The sequence below is a fragment of the Parasteatoda tepidariorum genome, chromosome 4, assembly GCF_043381705.1.
Source record: "Parasteatoda tepidariorum isolate YZ-2023 chromosome 4, CAS_Ptep_4.0, whole genome shotgun sequence".
NCBI classification, from domain to species: domain Eukaryota; kingdom Metazoa; phylum Arthropoda; class Arachnida; order Araneae; family Theridiidae; genus Parasteatoda; species Parasteatoda tepidariorum.
This window is the reverse complement of record NC_092207.1, coordinates 48,549,729-48,567,738: the sequence shown is the minus strand read 5'-3', so window position 1 is coordinate 48,567,738 and position 18,010 is coordinate 48,549,729. Positions and strand designations below refer to the sequence as shown.

General features: G+C 28.6%; 1 protein-coding gene across 1 annotated transcript; it reads left to right on the top strand.

Moving 5' to 3' along the window:
- Window positions 1-4,817: 4,817 nt before the first annotated feature.
- Window positions 4,818-16,273, top strand: LOC107441779 (tubulin beta chain). Its single transcript, XM_016055155.4, has 6 exons — window positions 4,818-5,041; window positions 8,285-8,393; window positions 9,706-9,816; window positions 10,046-10,290; window positions 13,320-13,956; window positions 15,818-16,273. The coding sequence occupies exons 1-6, from the start codon at window positions 4,985-4,987 to the stop codon at window positions 15,985-15,987; spliced, it is 1,329 nt and encodes a 442-aa protein (XP_015910641.1). The 5' UTR covers window positions 4,818-4,984; the 3' UTR covers window positions 15,988-16,273.
- Window positions 16,274-18,010: the final 1,737 nt, after the last annotated feature.

The following is an 18,010-nucleotide window of genomic DNA, read 5'->3' as shown; positions in this document are numbered from 1 at the left end:
TAAGATCTTCCTCGATTGATATTCGTTAGATTTTGATAATGGTTCTATCTTTTACTGACTAAAACAATAATTGATGAACTCTAATGTGTATTTACTTCATTTTCAAAAAGTATTCTAAAATTTTAGATATTAATAAATTTGTTTAAACACACAAAATTAAAACTACCCTTTACAGAACAGTATTTTTTTAAATATGTAGTAATAGTGAATAGCTTTAGAGACAAGAACGAAGTGGTATTTATTATGTGGAGAAAAGACATATACATGAATAAAGCATAGCTTAAACTGTAAAACGTCATCCAGAGTTATAAAATGAAAAATTCTTTGTAGCATCAAAGTTATTTCTAAATAATACAGATGTTGCATGTAGATCGAATGTAGATCTAAAACAAATGTTGCATTTAATGATTTCAAAATTATATGCTTGAAATACAATTTTTTTTCAAATAAAATTCTTTGTGCTAAATTTTATAAATAAAATTTTAAGAAATCCTACCATTTTCTTCGTTTTCCGGCGTTTACACATAATTTGAAAGCATATCTAAAAACATTTCTCCGAAGTGCTTATCGAGAACAAAGTTGTTAAAAATTGAAATTATTTTTAAAAAATAGTTCAGCCCAGGATTTTATTTATTAAATGGAATTACTGAATTTATTTAATACCACCTCTCAATTTTTGAATGATTTTTTTCACTTAATATATTGGGTATATTTTACATATTTTCAAGAATCAAACATTTTTTAAAAAACAAATTTTAGCGTTCTCTTTGGTACGGTGTTTTTAAATGCAGTGTTCGAGATTTCATTCTGAAATTAGGGTTAAATGACCGGTAGCAGTCTGTTCATCAGATTAGCTATAAGGTTTATGGTCAGGAGCATTTTTTACCTTAATGGGTTTGAAACCATTTACTACTGGTACGGTTAAAAAACCGTAAATACGAAACTTTATGGTTTAGAAGCTATGCTAATTTTAAAAGATTTTGCAACCTTTTAAAATTAGCATAGCTTCTTAACCGTAAAAATAAAACTTAAACGGACATTAGAGCTCTGTGAGTGCTGCGCCATTTATACTTGAATCATAGTTTCGCATTCTAAACTCTTCATGTACTGAGGGAACGGAAGAAACATTTTGGTGTCAACGGTGGGATTGGAATCCCTGATTCGCCAGTCATGAGATTGACTTTTTAGGCCTCTCAGCAATTTTAAGTACCCAGCGCAGAACAATATGCTCATAAGGCGGACCTAGTTGGCTTGGATAGAATTCTGGTTATTAAACCATATTTAGTAAAAACAATCATAAAAGGTTTTTTCTCACACTTAACAATTTGAATATCATCTTTTTCATGATTATTTGACTGTCTCGATCTAATATGGTAATCTTAAAAATGAAACCTAAACGGATATTGAAGCTCTGTGGGTGCAGCGCCATTTATGTGAGGATGATAGTTTCATATTCTAATATTCCAGGGTCACCAATTGTATAGTGCAGGTTGCTGGAAACTCTTGATGTATTGAAGGAATATAGTGGCGTCAACACTGGAAAGATGAGAATGACCAATTACCCCTCTCAGCTACGATGCATGGGTTTAAATAACTTCATAAGGTGGGCCTAGTTGACGCAGATAGAATTCTGTTTTTTAAAATAGTATTAAGTAAAAGAACAATCAATAAATGTTTTTTTTTCACTCGAAACAGTATCATTTTTTTTATGGTTATTTGACTGTTTTCGTTTAAAATAGTAAAATAACAATTAAATAAATTGCTATTTAACCATTTTTCCCGAGAAATTATTAACAGTGCATATTGTGTCATTATTTTATTGTAATTATCAGAAAAAATAAAATTGAATTAGTAAGGAAACGCTGTAAAATTAAAAAAACAATTGTTTCTTCTATCATTTTGACCAAAGAACTTTTTACCTAGACTTATATCAGTCACACACTCTTTTCGATCGAAGAAAGTTCAAATTTTAATATTCTATTCGATGCTAAATTAAGTGGAAATACTTGCACTTTAAAATACTTTCTCTTGGTGTTGACTTTTTATTGAAAGTTCTTTTCTTTCGAAGAACTAAAATGCAAAGCTTTTAGCTAAAAAGAAAAAATTGACTTGCTATATTTAAAAAATTGACTTCCTGAATGCAAGGCACACTTTCCTTTAAAAATATATTAGATATTTTTATAAGAAGCTCTTAAATAAAGGAATTGAGTTTGCATTGACACGATTCTACCACCAATAATGTTTCTTTAAAAATCCATATATGAATATTTTATATATTGGTGGAAAAAGGACTAAACATTTTTTGGACTTAATATTGTTAAATAATCCTGTTTATTGAATTTTCCAACACTCAGAAATAGTTCATGCCGAACTGCTCTCTGTAACTCACGCGTTCTATTAATACTCAGAATTGACCCAAATCAACCATGTTTTGCCGTTTGAATATAATATTTTGTAATAAAAATCTTATAAAGAAGGTGATTTAAATTATTCTTTTAGAAATTAGGTTCCTTGAAAAACATTAAGTGTTTTTGTTTTATTTAACGAAAGGGACAATTAACATTAAAATTATTAAACAAAACAATAACATTGAAAACATAATAACTGTGAACAGGATAGCCTGGTTGGTCCCATGTTCAAGAGGTCGTGAATTCGATCCTCACCGGCCGAAGGCTCTCCATGAAGTAAATAGTGACTGGTGCACGTTAAATCAGTCAGATCACAAAGTACTCCATGCTCCCATAACAAAGACGTCTGGAGGTACTGAATTGAAGATTGATCGTTCTCTACTTCAGGTCAAAACTACGATCTGTGAATGAATCCATAGATATATGGATGGGTCCTTCTCTATAAAAGGGCTGTGACGTGTGTGCAACTGAAGTCATATTCTTGGCCACAGATGGAACCATTGAAAAGCAAGAAACGCAAGAAAAGCAAGAAAGCTTAAATTCGCTTGGATTCACAAAGCGAACTTGCTGTTATCGGTAAATGATCTTGGAAACAACAACAACACTAAAATGTAAAAATTCACGAACCATCTTTTGCAGAAGTTTAATTATGAGAGTTTAATTATTGCATGCCAAGGCTCATAAGTTTAAAAACTGCTATACAGGTTGTTTTTTTTTTTGCTTTTTTCAAATTTTAGAATAAAGTTTTAGAGTTAAAGAACTGATTTTTTTTTAATTTTCGAATAAACTTTCAAAGATGAAAACAAAAAAAACAATAAACAAAAACAGTATAAACATTTGGAATTTTTGACCGCCACTCATAGAACATTATTGATCTATGCTTAACAAATGCCAACTACCTTCCATTTTTCTACTGTTTATGCAGAAATAGTATGCATTTCAGTGTATAGCATGAAATTTTAATTAACTGCTATTAATTAATTAGTTAGTTAATCCTAAAATGGTCCCCTGTGTACGAAAATACCGCAATTATGCAACTCCAATTATTATGTCGGAAGAAAAAGTTGTAAGTGATATTTCTGCATCGAGCAACAAAGATTGCCGAATCTCGGACATTAAAAAAAAATTTTACTTGTAGCAAACTCATAAGTACACTCCTCTTAGTAAGTGGTAAAAAGTTACAACATTTTTCGCGTTGTGTTTTGACAAGAGGAAGTAAATGGGAGTAAATGAAAGAAGAAACTTAAATACTACTATTTAAGCTACTGAGATATTGCTTCCGTTTTAGTTTTTGTGCTGAATCAAATAAAAGCAATACTAAGTCAATAGGTCTGATAATTTCAAATTTATAAAGATATTAATACAAAAAGTACTATTTTGTACTTGTACTTATTTACGCATCAGGCATTGTTATCTAAACAAAGGATGTTTTGTTTTCTATGTATTTTCACACTGAACTGAACTAAGCATGATTCAAAAGGAATAAAATTTTAAAATTTGCACTGTTTTTTTTCGTATTAAAGATACTGTTATTAAAATTAATTCGTATAAACAGAACTTTCAAAATATTTATGCAATCGATTCCACGTGCGGTCACATTGAATTCAACATTAAAAACTATGTAGGAAAACATACCTTGCTTGTCAAAATAGCAATGTGAGATGCGTACAAAACAATAACAGTACTGTTTAAAGTTACTGCCAAAAGTACTGTTAAAAGTAAAAATCCTTTCAACTTCTGAATTTTCATTTCTTTTAAATCGTGTTTGATCTCACTCAATTCAGCATAGAAAGTGAAACTTTAGAATAAAGAAAGAAATACTTTATTTTTCTAGATTGCGATTCCTTTGTTAATATTTTAATTTCACCGGAGAATCATCTCATTCTGTTTACAATAAATATTTTACAAGAAAATCGTAAGACCCTTAGGGAATAGGTAGTATTACCTAATTATTACCTGTTTACTGTTTAATTAAGGCAAAAAGTACTAACCTGGCTAATTTGATTAGAAAACACAAAAATTGAAAATAAGAACACGTTTGAGAATTCAGTGTTTTTTATAATTAATTAAAGAAAATTGAATTAACAATAATCAGGAAATATTGTACATATCTTATAATATCTTTTAAATGCATTTTTTTAATGTTTCATGTCATTAATTTCAAATTACTGATGTTTGTTTCGAAAAAAAATTAATAAAAGGATCACGATTTCAAAGAGTAGGAGAAGTCACGTGTTCCTGGAAGCAATATCAAGTATTCTAGGAAATAATGCGGAGCATCTAATATTTTATGCTCAATAGAACTTTTAAAAATTGTTTCAGAAACAGAATTAATAAAATAAAAAAATATATCTTTTTTAAAATACATTCAGCTTCTCAGTTTTAAACAGCACGTGCGATTTATTTTCAACGGAAAATCCATTAAAAGATTATCCTGGTTAAATGTTGGTTCCAATTTTTCTATAGAACTTTATTTTTGTCGTTTTTCATATTAATTTATACGCGTTGTGAGTACTATTATACGACTTTAGGTTTTCTACATTTTTTAGAAAACAGTGTCTCAGTTTGTGTAAAAAATGAGAGAAATTGTACACATTCAAGCTGGCCAATGTGGAAACCAAATCGGAGCAAAAGTAAGAATGATTGTAATACATTTACATTTCCGTTTCTACTTTTAAAAAAAAATAAATAAATATCAATAAGAAAATAAAGATTTGATCATAAATTAAAAATTAGAAATTTAATGATGCAAACATATATTTATAAATACCGAATATTCATTATTTAACGAAAGTTATGTACTTGTACAAAATTTTCTACCAAGTAAATCAATAATTTTTGTCATGAAATGAAAGTACACTAATATTTATCAGCTTGAAGATGTGATGTTATGTATAAAAACACATGCAACACAAATATTGGCACAATTGTCAAATAACGTCTTTGGCGAATTCAAGCCATGAATGAAACTTTTCACTAATAAGATTTACTATAAAATACGCAATTCTGATAATTGCATGACTTGAAAGAGAAAAAATTATTTGGTATTAAGGTTTTCAGTCTTTTTAAGTTCATCATGCTGATTTAGCAGTTTATTGCAGCTTCAGCAGTTATAGCTTTTAGCAATTATTTGCAATGCTTTTAGCACTTATTTACGCAGTTTATAAATAAACTAAGCGATTGTATTGGTACTCTGAATAAACAATAAAATCTGATTAAAATGTTTAGCGTAGCCAGATGTTGATATTCGTACATGATGTGTGTTATAAGTTTTCAGTAATTCAATGTTAACCATGGATTTACATTCTGTTCTTAACCGTTAATATTTCATTTATTTTGAGTGGTCATTCTTTTTAGTTAGCACTATTTTCGACTAATCGAAAAAGTGTGCACATTTTTCTAGTACGTGTATCATGAATGAATGATGCTTAAAAATGTTCTATTTTAACATCATTAAAATGTTTCGTTCTTTTATTCAAAATTCTTTTTCGTTTTACTCTTGGCAGAATTATCTTGGAACACTAAAAGAAAACAGTTAGTACACTGCATTGTTTTTTCTTGTTTTAATAAAAAATCTTGCACAGATTGTTGCAGATGAATTTTTTGAAGCGAATGATTTTGATTGAAGTTTTAGTTTTATCAAAGACGAAATTCGATTGATTCAAAATTTAAATAAAAAAGAATAGTAGAAAAGTTAATTATGCATTCATCACAGTTTAGAAGGGCGTCGGTGGAATCATCGATGGTCAAATAAAAATAAGTTCTTTATAAAATACGTAGAAAATAAAATAAACTGTAGATGATGAAACAGGATAATAATTTGAATAATACTTTTATTTCTTAAAACAGCGATACAGATCTTCAGTTGTTATATTAAAAAAATTTCTTATTCAAAAATCATTTTTAAAATTTATAAGTTCTGCATAACGGAAAAGAAGGGAACGTACCCCAGCAGTGCACATCCTCCCTGTATAAAATCAAGTATTGGCGACAGACCCAGTGTTAGTTTTTCTCTCGCCAAGGTAAGTAAAGGAATTCTTACCTTGGCTATTAATCTTTACAAATTTTTGCTTAGATCTTTGTTTAAAGGATTTGTTATACGTTTTTTTGGCTTTTAAATGTAAAATATACTTGCTGTGAAGAAATTATGAGTAATAATAATAATGACTTTTTTAATGAAGAAAAAACATTATAAACATTATAGCAACCATGTATCAGTTTCAATAGTTTAATTCAAGCGCTTAACGCAAATCTAGATATGATCTAGTCGATAAATATATGGGTTAAAACTCACAAATCGATGTTACGGATTTAAAATACTGTCAATTATATTATCTGAAAGAAAAATTAAATAAAAAAATAATTTAGATTTTAAATGACTGAAATAAACTGACTGACAGAGAACATTAGGAAAACTGAATTTATATTTCAGGGAAAACTATTTATGTAGTAATTAAAAGCAATAATTTTTCCCATAGTTATTTTGATATTAGTTTAAAGGATTGAACTTAGAATATTTAAATGAAATCGTAATTTATTATAAATGTTAAAAAATGTACTTTGTTCTCTATAACGGTCGACATTCTTATAAAAGAACACGTCGAATAATTTTATAAAATTAAAATAAAACGTATAATCAAAAGATTTAAAAGAATTTCATAAATTCAGTTAACGAAAATGATAAACTCTTAGTTTAACTAGCAATTAAGTTACTTTTCAAAGCGGGTAGCTGTAAGCATTTGATCAAAAATTATTACCACTTTTCAGTGTTCTGAAACAAAACGTTGTCGTTTTTTATCATGGTCTAGAATTGCAATGAAAATTCTCAAATATATATTTAGTAAAAATCTTTAAATAATAAGCACTACATTGAAAATCTGCGGAATTCAATAGCATGGATTGTAGAACTTGTTCATTGGCTTGTTTAATATTTTTAAACTCATGCTGATATAAATATCAAAAACAGTTTCTACTCAGTTTCACACTACAAAACGGACTGCTTAAAACTACTCAGTTAGAGAGGCCTCTTAATTTTAAATTCATTCTTCTAAAAAAAAGCTTTATCTAAATGTTTATAGTTATTGTTAGAAAATTTAAATAAAATTTTGTCTGTAGAGCTAAAGAATTTCGGTAACTATTTTTTCGTAAAAAAAAAAGGCTCCAATGCACTAATACGTTTCAACTATAAATAACAAAAAAATAAATTTTTATACTTGAAAATTATCACTATTTTCTTTATTATTTCATAGTTCAGCACTTATTAATTTATTCCCGAAACTAAATATGTGGAGAAAAATTCGCAAACGATAAAAATCTTTAAAAAAAAAAGTATGAAAGAAATAAAAAGAAGAAGAAAGGAAGAAAAAAATACTAATCCAAGTCTTTAGCAGCAGGAAAGCATGAAAAAAAATCTCTTTAGAAGTTATTTTAGAACGCATGTGCTCTCTTCAAAAACTTTTTTGATGTATACAATTAATTAAATTCCTTCTTTAAGTTCTCGACAATTATTACATACTTCCTTTTAAACAAACAATACTTACTAATATGAAGGGAAAATGCTACTTTCATAAAAGAAATGCACCTCAATTATGGTATTTATTCTAAATATTCTAATTCTGTAGCCAATAACACTTATATTACGTTCGATCTACTAAACTATAATTATAATTAGTAGAAAATTTTAAAGCTGTTGTTGATAACTTATATAATCAATTGAAAAATGCAAAAATCCTAAATGTATCAGCTTTTGGGATACTTATTTCATCAGGCTGAACACAACTGATTGAATTTAATAGCATTACAGTATTCAACAATAAGCTTCAAACATGTAACAGTGAAATATTCGAATATTCTTTATTTACTTTCCCATTTCATAGTTCTGGGAAGTTATATCGGATGAGCATGGAATCGATCCAACTGGAACTTATCACGGAGATTCTGATTTGCAGTTGGAGAGAATTAATGTATATTACAACGAAGCAACAGGTGAAAAAGAACACTGAATTTTTATACTTTAATACTAAAAGTGTATAACGTTATTCCCTTTCTAGTTTTTATTTGAAATTAAATGCTTTTCTCTTCTATTTCTACTTTCTACATTCAAATACTTGTTAGATTGTTTATCATTCACTTTTTAGTCCTTAAAGTATGAACATTCTATGAATTCTTGAAGAAAGCGAAATTAAAAATAATCCTACTGACTTTAGTTCAAATTTTATTGATTAAATTTGAAGTTCAACTTTTATATATTTTGTATTTCGTTAAAAGTACCAAAACCAAATTAAATTTTACTTTAAAAAACAAGTATTATTTTTTCGAACTATTATGTTTCATCCCTTTTTGAATTGTTATTCAAAAAATTATATTTTAAGTTTTGAATTTTTATAACTATTTCCAAATTTGTAAAATTTTCAGGGTTTGTTATAAATTAAATAATATGTAATGAAACATCGTAAATTGTTTAATAAAAAACTTTTTTTATCTACCATATAAAAGTAATAGAAGAAGAATTCTCTAAATATTGCGTAGAACAAACTAAATTCTTGCAAGTAAGACATATTTTTGACGTATAAAGACATTACATACAGCTTATAGCATCTATATATAAATTTTAATCAAATCTGAGTTGTGATTTGAATCCAAAAATTCAAAGGAGTCCTTTTTTACTACACTATTTACTCTAAGATCAGTTACTGTGAGCAATATTTTCGTTAATTTCGCATAACCTTGTTGAAGAAGTCAATGTATGTAATACTCCGCTAAAGAATTTCACTTCTTCAGCTTTTATTAGAGAAGAAAGAGGAAAAAATTTTAAAATTATAAGTTTTTTAAATATTTATAGAATTTTAGCTAGCTATTCTTCACTTAAAATGCAGCATAATATTGATAACACCCAAAAATAAATTTCAAATGAGCGAATGATTTCCATTTTAATATAGGAATATGCCGGCTAATCTATTTTAATTCATTTTAATCTAAGAACAATAGGCCTAAGTGATAAGCCGCATAAAAGCATAGGCATCATTTTAATGAATAGAAATTCGTAATGGCAACTGTTACCATAATTGATTAATGATACAGCGAGAAAATAAAAAAAAACAGTGGACGAAAAATTAGAACAATAAATCGGTAATTTTGGAAATCAACGTGCAAATAAATATAATAAAAGTTTATATTGCTACAATCTATGGAATGACATTCCATGACCTCAAATTTCGGTTAATTTTATTTCATATGCCCGCTTTTTTTCTTATTAAAATATAAGGTGTCACATTAAATAATGTTTTATTCTTCGTAGGAGGAAAATACGTCCCGAGAGCTATTTTGGTCGATTTAGAACCTGGAACAATGGATTCAGTGAGATCTGGACCTTTTGGTCAACTTTTTAGACCGGATAATTTTGTTTTTGGTATGATTTTTCTCATTGTAGCTCTTATATTGGTACAACTACAATTTACAAAATAGTACTCTACTGTTTAATTTAAACTTAAAATATATTATTCTTTAAATTCAAGAATTTTAATTTAAATTATTATTAAGACCTGCAATTTTTTATTAGTTTTAATTGGACAAAGCTGTATTTGTGAGGATATTTTTCACCTAGTCTTGCCTTAAAAATGCATACAAAACTATTTTAGGACAAAGCGGAGCTGGTAATAATTGGGCTAAAGGCCATTACACTGAAGGAGCAGAACTAGTGGATTCAGTTTTGGATGTCGTCCGAAAAGAAGCTGAAGGATGTGATTGCTTGCAAGGATTTCAGATGACACATTCTCTTGGAGGGGGAACTGGTTCAGGCATGGGCACCCTTATGATATCTAAAATTAGAGAAGAATATCCAGATCGTATAATGAACACTTTCAGCATTGTGCCATCTCCAAAAGTACGTTTTAACATATTCTACCTGCACATTTTTTTTTAGAACTGTAATTTAAAATTTTAAGGAATATAATATTGAGAATAGCTTATTCTTTATAATTGTCATAAAATACTAGAAATTATCCCTTGATCAGTTCGTTATACACATTGAAGGCACATTTATTTCACTGCCGTTGTGGATTAACTGACATTTTCGTTCTTATTTGCAATTCATCAAAAAAAGAGTAGCTGATTGAAGATTTACATTCTATATAAAATCACAGATGGCTCTTATTTATAAAAAAAAAATAATAAATGGACAAAAGCTATTAGAGAAGCAAAATTATACAATAGTTGGAGGTCTAATACAATAAAAATCAACTATTATGTAAGCTATAAAAAAATTGCTGATTAATGAGATTTGCTTGCGAAAAATTTACCTGCAAATAAGAACCTGATTGATGAAATAATTTCACCCGCGAAAAACTCACCAATCAGGTCCTCATTCGCATGCGATTTCTTTCTAATGCGAAAAAATCGCACCCAGTAAAAATAGACCTTTAAGATTAAAATTTTACACAGAATTGCAGATGCCTATTATCTATAAAATAAGGATTGCCTATTATCTTTGCTTGATAAGAAGCAAAGTAATATAATAGTTACCGGTCTAAAAGCTAAAAATAATACAAATTAACTATTATATGAACGAACCAACATACATTTATATTAACTTATGTATTTTATCACACATTATGCAGGCACATGTGTCTTCTAGATGACAAATTGACATTGTTGGTGAGAAAAGTGCCGAAGGATATTTATAAAATATGTAATCTTCTAAGTCAGATTAATTCATCGAAACAAGCCAGCATAACGGGACAATAGCTACCGAAAAAGTATATTAACTTAAATAATCTAACTTTCTTTGAAATAAAGAAAAGAAACTGCAAGTTTGAAATTGGTTAGTATACTGTAATAATAATCTTCGAAGTATTATATAAAATGTCACCGAATAATATTATATAAAATATCATCGATCAAATTTTTCTGGAGTAGTAAAAGATAACTAAACATTTTTTTCCTCTACTAAACTTTGTTTATCAGCTTGATACCTTACAAGCATGAACAAAATAAACTAAGTATACTAATAAAGTAAAAAAGAATTTAAAAGTATCATTTAATCAGTGAATGTTTGCTTCGTTGAAACATAATTTGATATTTTGAGGGTAAAAATGATAACCCACATTTTTGTAGTTTATAGATAAAGAAAAAAAACAATAATATTTCCATAAAATATATTTACGATTTCATATTAAGCATTAAAAAAACATATTGCTAAGTGACTGGTTATTTGTAATCTTTAAATATTAGTTAAGTAGTACGGAAACTTTTTTGGATAATGTATCGGAGTAAAGTTTTTTAAGTATATGTCAGGCCTCGAAACAACTCAGAAATTTTACCCGTCCCCGAGGACGGCTTGTCCAACAATGTACCCGTCCTCCTTTGAAACTAACCCGTAGCTTCTAAATAAATAAAAATGTAATTTTCTCTTATTTATTACAAACATTTATATAAATTGCACAATGAATTAGTAGTTACTAGGATTACAAATACTAGGATTACAAATACTAGGATTACATTATACAGTAACAAAAGAAATACTAGGTTACTAATAGTAACATAGTATTTCTGCTATAAAATAATTTATTTCTTTTATGAAATAATTTATTTCTTTTATAAAATAATTTATTTATTTTATGAAATAATTTATTTCTTTTATGAAATAATTTGAATGACAAAGGTCAAGTTATCTGGAATGTCAATTTATCCGAGGGTACTGCGTTTTTTAAATGAATCAAATATGACGTTTGACAGTTCCACGATCAAGTCAATGATTTACAGAGGTTTCTGCACAGAAATCTGAAATAGGTTTTCCATTTAGGTAGATGTTCATAATTGCGTTTAACGCTTCTTGTTTAAGACCAGTACATAATGTGTTTCTTTGTAAGTTCATTGCTGAAAAGCCCCTTTCAACCTCTGCAGTTCTCCCAGACAGAGAAAACATCAATTCCACCATTCGCAGTATGTTGCTGTATTGTGGGTCATTTTGCTGCATTAGGTTTAATAAATAGCTTAGGCTCGGAGGAATGAAGTTTTCTGGTGTTTAACGATGTTGTGTATCTTAAATTTAAATGACACTCATTCTTGAGAAAAATTTTCTTTATCTACTCCTTCAAAAAAGATTGTAAGATAACAAAAATTGAAAATGTATCACGAACATTAACGGAAAAATAGCCGTCCGCGCGGACGTCGGATTCGAGAAATTCGTTGTCCGCTGGGAATTTTTGACCGCCGAGGGCGGCCGGACGGGCGGTTTTTCGAAACCTGGTATATGATGGATCATCAATTTTTGTTCCTGGGTTTTTCATTTCTTGAAAAGTGATAATAAAAAAACTATTAAACTGGTTTAATAAATATTTCAACTTCACTGCTAAGAAGTTTTTTACCCTTAATCCCATAACATCTAAGTTGTTAACTTCTAACATTGCAAGTTACGTGCACTCGTTACAAAATAACATAATTTCAATGTGTCATTTTGATTAAAAATGCAGAACGTTTGAAAAAGATCATAACCCAAAATTCTGAGAATACAGTAAAAAATAACTGAATCCCTTTTTCCAAAAGTAATTAAAATTCGACACAGAAAAAAATGTATTCAATGATTATTGAAACTTTAGCAAATAAACTCACGCTTAATTAAATGGCATTCCCAAAAAAAATTCAAATTGAAAACATTTTTAAAATTTGTTAACTGCAGAGCAACATTTCAGCTCTATTACTCTTCTCGCCGCTTTCCTTATCTTTGTCTTATTGGGACCCAATTTAATTTGTTTGTATCTTTGTTCATATTTTTTAAAACTTACCTTTGATTTAGAATATAAATTTAAGAGACACAAAAAAAAAAATTCATTTCGTGCGTTAAAAAAGAACTTTACAAATTTATGCTCAATTTAATATTGTATCTTTAACGTGCTCGTTACAATACATTTTCAGGTTTCAGACACTGTAGTCGAACCTTATAATGCAACCCTCTCTGTACATCAACTAGTAGAAAACACAGATGAAACATTTTGCATTGACAATGAAGCATTATACGACATTTGCTTCAGAACCTTAAGACTCACCACCCCTACTTATGGAGACCTTAACCATTTAGTTTCAGCCACCATGTCTGGAGTGACCACATGCTTACGATTTCCTGGGCAGCTTAATGCAGATTTGCGTAAATTAGCCGTGAACATGGTACCATTTCCGCGTTTGCATTTCTTCATAACAGGATTTGCACCTCTTACTTCTCGTGGTAGTCAGCAGTACAGAGCTTTGACGGTTCCAGAATTGACTCAGCAAATGTTCGATGCCAAGAACATGATGGCTGCCTGTGATCCAAGACATGGAAGATACTTGACAGCAGCAGCTATTTTCAGGGGTCGGATGAGCATGAAAGAGGTGGATGAACAGATGTTGAATGTTCAAAACAAGAACAGCAGTTATTTTGTTGAGTGGATACCAAATAATGTAAAAACTGCAGTTTGTGACATACCTCCAAGGGGTCTGAAAATGTCATCTACCTTTATTGGAAATAATACGGCTATTCAAGAATTGTTCAAGCGTGTTTCAGAACAATTCACAGGTAAGCAGATAACAAGATTGCTTACTTATTCATTTCGCCGGCACAAGTAAATTTAATTGTTTTATTTATTTATTTATTAATTTATTTATTTATTTATTTATTTAAATAAATAAATAAATAAATAATTTTAAAAATTAAAACAAAACAGTTGAATTTACTGCTTTTTCATTGATGACTCCATGGCCTACACCGACGAATGGATAAGAACCTAATATTGTTTATTTCATACTTCTCACAATTTATTGTTTTAATTCTATTTAACATTTTTAAACATAAAAAATCTACAATTATTTTATGGCTTAACTTTTAATTAGCAACATTTCGATAAAGTTTAAGTTTTTTTTTCTCTCATTAAAATATATAAATTTTTGCAACTTCTCATTTGAATTTAATATTTTCAAGCCTAACTCTAAATTTATGAAGAATCATCTTGAAATTTGCTGTAAATAGGAATTAAATACACATATTTACCAATTGTAACCACTTAAGTGGTGAAAATATATGACAATAAAACAATTTTATCTCTTAATGCTTAAGCCTAAAAATATGCTAAACTAATTTTATGTAACACAGATAAAATCCAAACAAAATAAATTAAATAAAATCTGAACAAGGCTTTTTAATTTTTTTTACAATGTTTGTCAGTGGAAAAGGTAGATATAAATGTCAGTGTATTTATTATAGAGTAAATCATCTTCGGTAATCAACATATTTTAATTTAAGAATATAGTGTTAACTAACTCCATTTATTTTCAAAAACTTTTTATGAAGAGACAAAAAGAAAGAAAGAAACTCGCATCCGAACACTTGAGAAAATCTTTCTAGTGTCTATGAAAAAAATCAGCTTCTTTGATTATTTTAGGATGATTTTTATCGTCAAAAACACCTAACAAGAAATTTCTCCATTCATCATTTTTTTCTTAACACGATGCATTATAATAACCATTTTTATATGTAGCATTAAAATTGGATACACCAATTTGTTTTCGGATGAAGCGGGAAAATGATTAAAATATAGATTGCTAAAAACGCAATTCCATTAATTCGACATAAAAAAAATAGTTTAATATTTTTAACCAGTTAACCGGAGAATAAACTCGTTTCCCATTGGGGAATTTTTTCTTCCTAGTTATAAATAATATCATCACACCTCAAGTGATTTCCATGAAAAATGTCATCATGCCCATTGCAGTAGTAATTGGCTTAATAAACTGGACAATCGGTTAACTGGGTACCTAAGTTAATAGCTTGTTTCAGACTAATTTGTATAATTAACCTTAATAATTCACTTAATAATTATCAACGAACCGTAATGTTAATAGCTTGTTCATGTTAATTTTGTCAAAATTTCTAAAGATGATCAAGGGTGTTGATTACAGAATACCATCTATAAATATATTGTAATATATATAATAAACTTAAAATTATCTTAATAAATATAATGAATTTGTTCTTAAAATGTCGTTCTTAAACTGCATAACAATTAAAATAATAATAAAAGAGTAACGCGTTTTAACTCAGTTTACACTTAATTGCTCTTGGTTTAGTTGCTTGTCCATGCGTTGTTTATAATCTAAGAGTCGCTTATAGGGCTAGTTCAGAGAGGGCATTCGCAGTAATGTCTTAAAGTATTGCATCCATTGAGCAAACTCAAAACGGACTACAGTCGCGGAGTCTTAAAAAAAATCTATGACACTAGTTTATTATGCATTAGCAGACTATAGTCTCAGGCCGACAATTAAAAATCTACGTCACTAGGTAATTTTGCGCTTGCATAGAGGACACTAAACGCTAATACATAACTCTTCTCAAGAGGGTAAAATAAGGTGAGACATTACCATCTAATTTACTCTACTTCCAGCTATGTTTCGACGTAAAGCTTTCCTGCATTGGTATACTGGTGAAGGCATGGATGAGATGGAGTTTACAGAGGCTGAATCTAACATGAACGATCTTGTGTCTGAATATCAACAGTACCAAGAAGCTACTGCAGAGGAAGAAGGAGAATTTGAAGAAGAAGAGGCTGTCTGAACTATTTTTGTCTTGTTTAATTAATCTCATCTGGTTCATGCATATTTTTTGGGACATAGTTTAAAGAAAAAATTCACTCTTTTTATTTTTAAATTGTTTGGCATCTGTTACAATTTTCAAATTTTCTTCTTTAAAAAAAAAGTTAAGTTTAAAGTATGATCATACTTTTTCCTCAATATGTGCTTTTTTGATATAAATACGTTATTTAAGAAGAGTTACTGCTTTATATTGATGTTAAATAAAATCAGCTTACTAAAAGCTGAATTCCTTTATTATACATACGTGTTTCTTATAATAAATAATCTTTTTAATATTTCATTACTTGTCATAGTTTCTTTTGTTACATACTTTCCTTATAAGAACTCAAAATGACTAAAGAATTTTATCATCTTGCTCGGTGAGAATTTTTAAAACCATAGCCGACATTAAACTTGTTTATTCTATTTTTTCTAGCTTTCCCGACGAGTTCGATATTGTAAACGTTTGATAAAATTAAGGTAACACCGTTTCCACGGCATCATAGTAATTTTCTTGATTTTAATTTATTTGTTTGTTTGTTTTTCTTTTATTATTTGATTTTATTTTTACGTAAGAATCGGTTTGTATCACTACTTGATTTTATAGCTTAGAGTTAGAATAGAATTTGGTGCTGTCAATGAACTCACCATTCGATCAGTATCAATGAACATAGAATTAGAAGGAGGAACTTGCTTCGCTCGCTCATTGGATATGTTATTTCCGAGTAGCTTTGCATACTTTTTGGAAAACTTAAATTTAGAATACAAATAGTTCATAAAAGTTTTCTCTGTACGAAATTCTAAGTACATATTTAGTTTCACTGAACAAAATTCTAACTATATATTTGATTTCTCTGAACAAAATTCTAAATAGCATATACATTTCAATATTGATTTGATGTAGCAAACACTTTATGGATTTTTTCAGAAGCATCAAAAATACACAATCGTCCATAGCCAAGTTACTCCTTCCTAAGGTCATAATTAGGAGCTGGAGGCAATGAGGGACGATTGTCCTGGGTACAGAGACTGCTGAGAGCCTAACCCAAATTCCTTACAAAAAATATAGTGTTTATTAATTAGTTTCCTTTTTTTTAGAAAAAATCCTTGAAAAGAAATTTTTATATCCACATAAAGACTCCATTTATACATAAAAGAGTCTTCAAAAATTCTATAAACTACGAAAATAAGGGTTTTTGTGCTTGCAGGAAAGGTCCCAGCAATACATTTTGCCTCGTGGCCCGTAAAACGCTTGTTCAGCCTTGATCTTTCCATTTGAATACAGCGGGAAAACTCTGCGATAGATCTGTCCATGAATGCGAAAATAATTTGGCTAGCATTCCTGGTCAATCTCCGTTGTTTTCGTTCTCTATTGTTTCATTAGAACGCCGCTCTCTTTCTGAGACATTTCTGACTGTTCTCCGTTGATATTGTTGGAGAGTTTCATTAAAGCGGTTCTCTCTTCTCCTTAGATTATTATACACCATACGTAGATTATTAAGCATAATTTAAACTCCAACAAAATTTAATCTAAAGAAAATAGAATTTAACTTTCAACAAAACATTAAACATTAAATTTAATTTAAAATATCAAATAATGAAACAGCTTTTATCTGCTTTGCTATTTACTTATGCCAAACTCGTGAAAAAGAATTTCATTGATTTTATAACCACGTATGTATAAGTGTTTATATTTCTTGTAGATTCTTGTATCAACAAAGTTTGTATTTTCAATGACTTAATCATCTTTTTCAGTAATGTACAGTTATTTTTAATTTATCCTTTCTTTCTATCTTTTTTAAGAAGAATTATATAGTAATTTCGTTTATATTTTCAAATCTAAATCTAATTAGAACTTAAAGTATTTGTAACAAAATAAAAGAAATTCAGTTAAAGATGTTTAAAAATTAAATTACAAAATTACAAATAAATTTCCTAAAGAAATTTATGTATTTTAAACAAAAAATAAAAATAATAAAAAATTCATCAAATTTTTTTTATTTTTA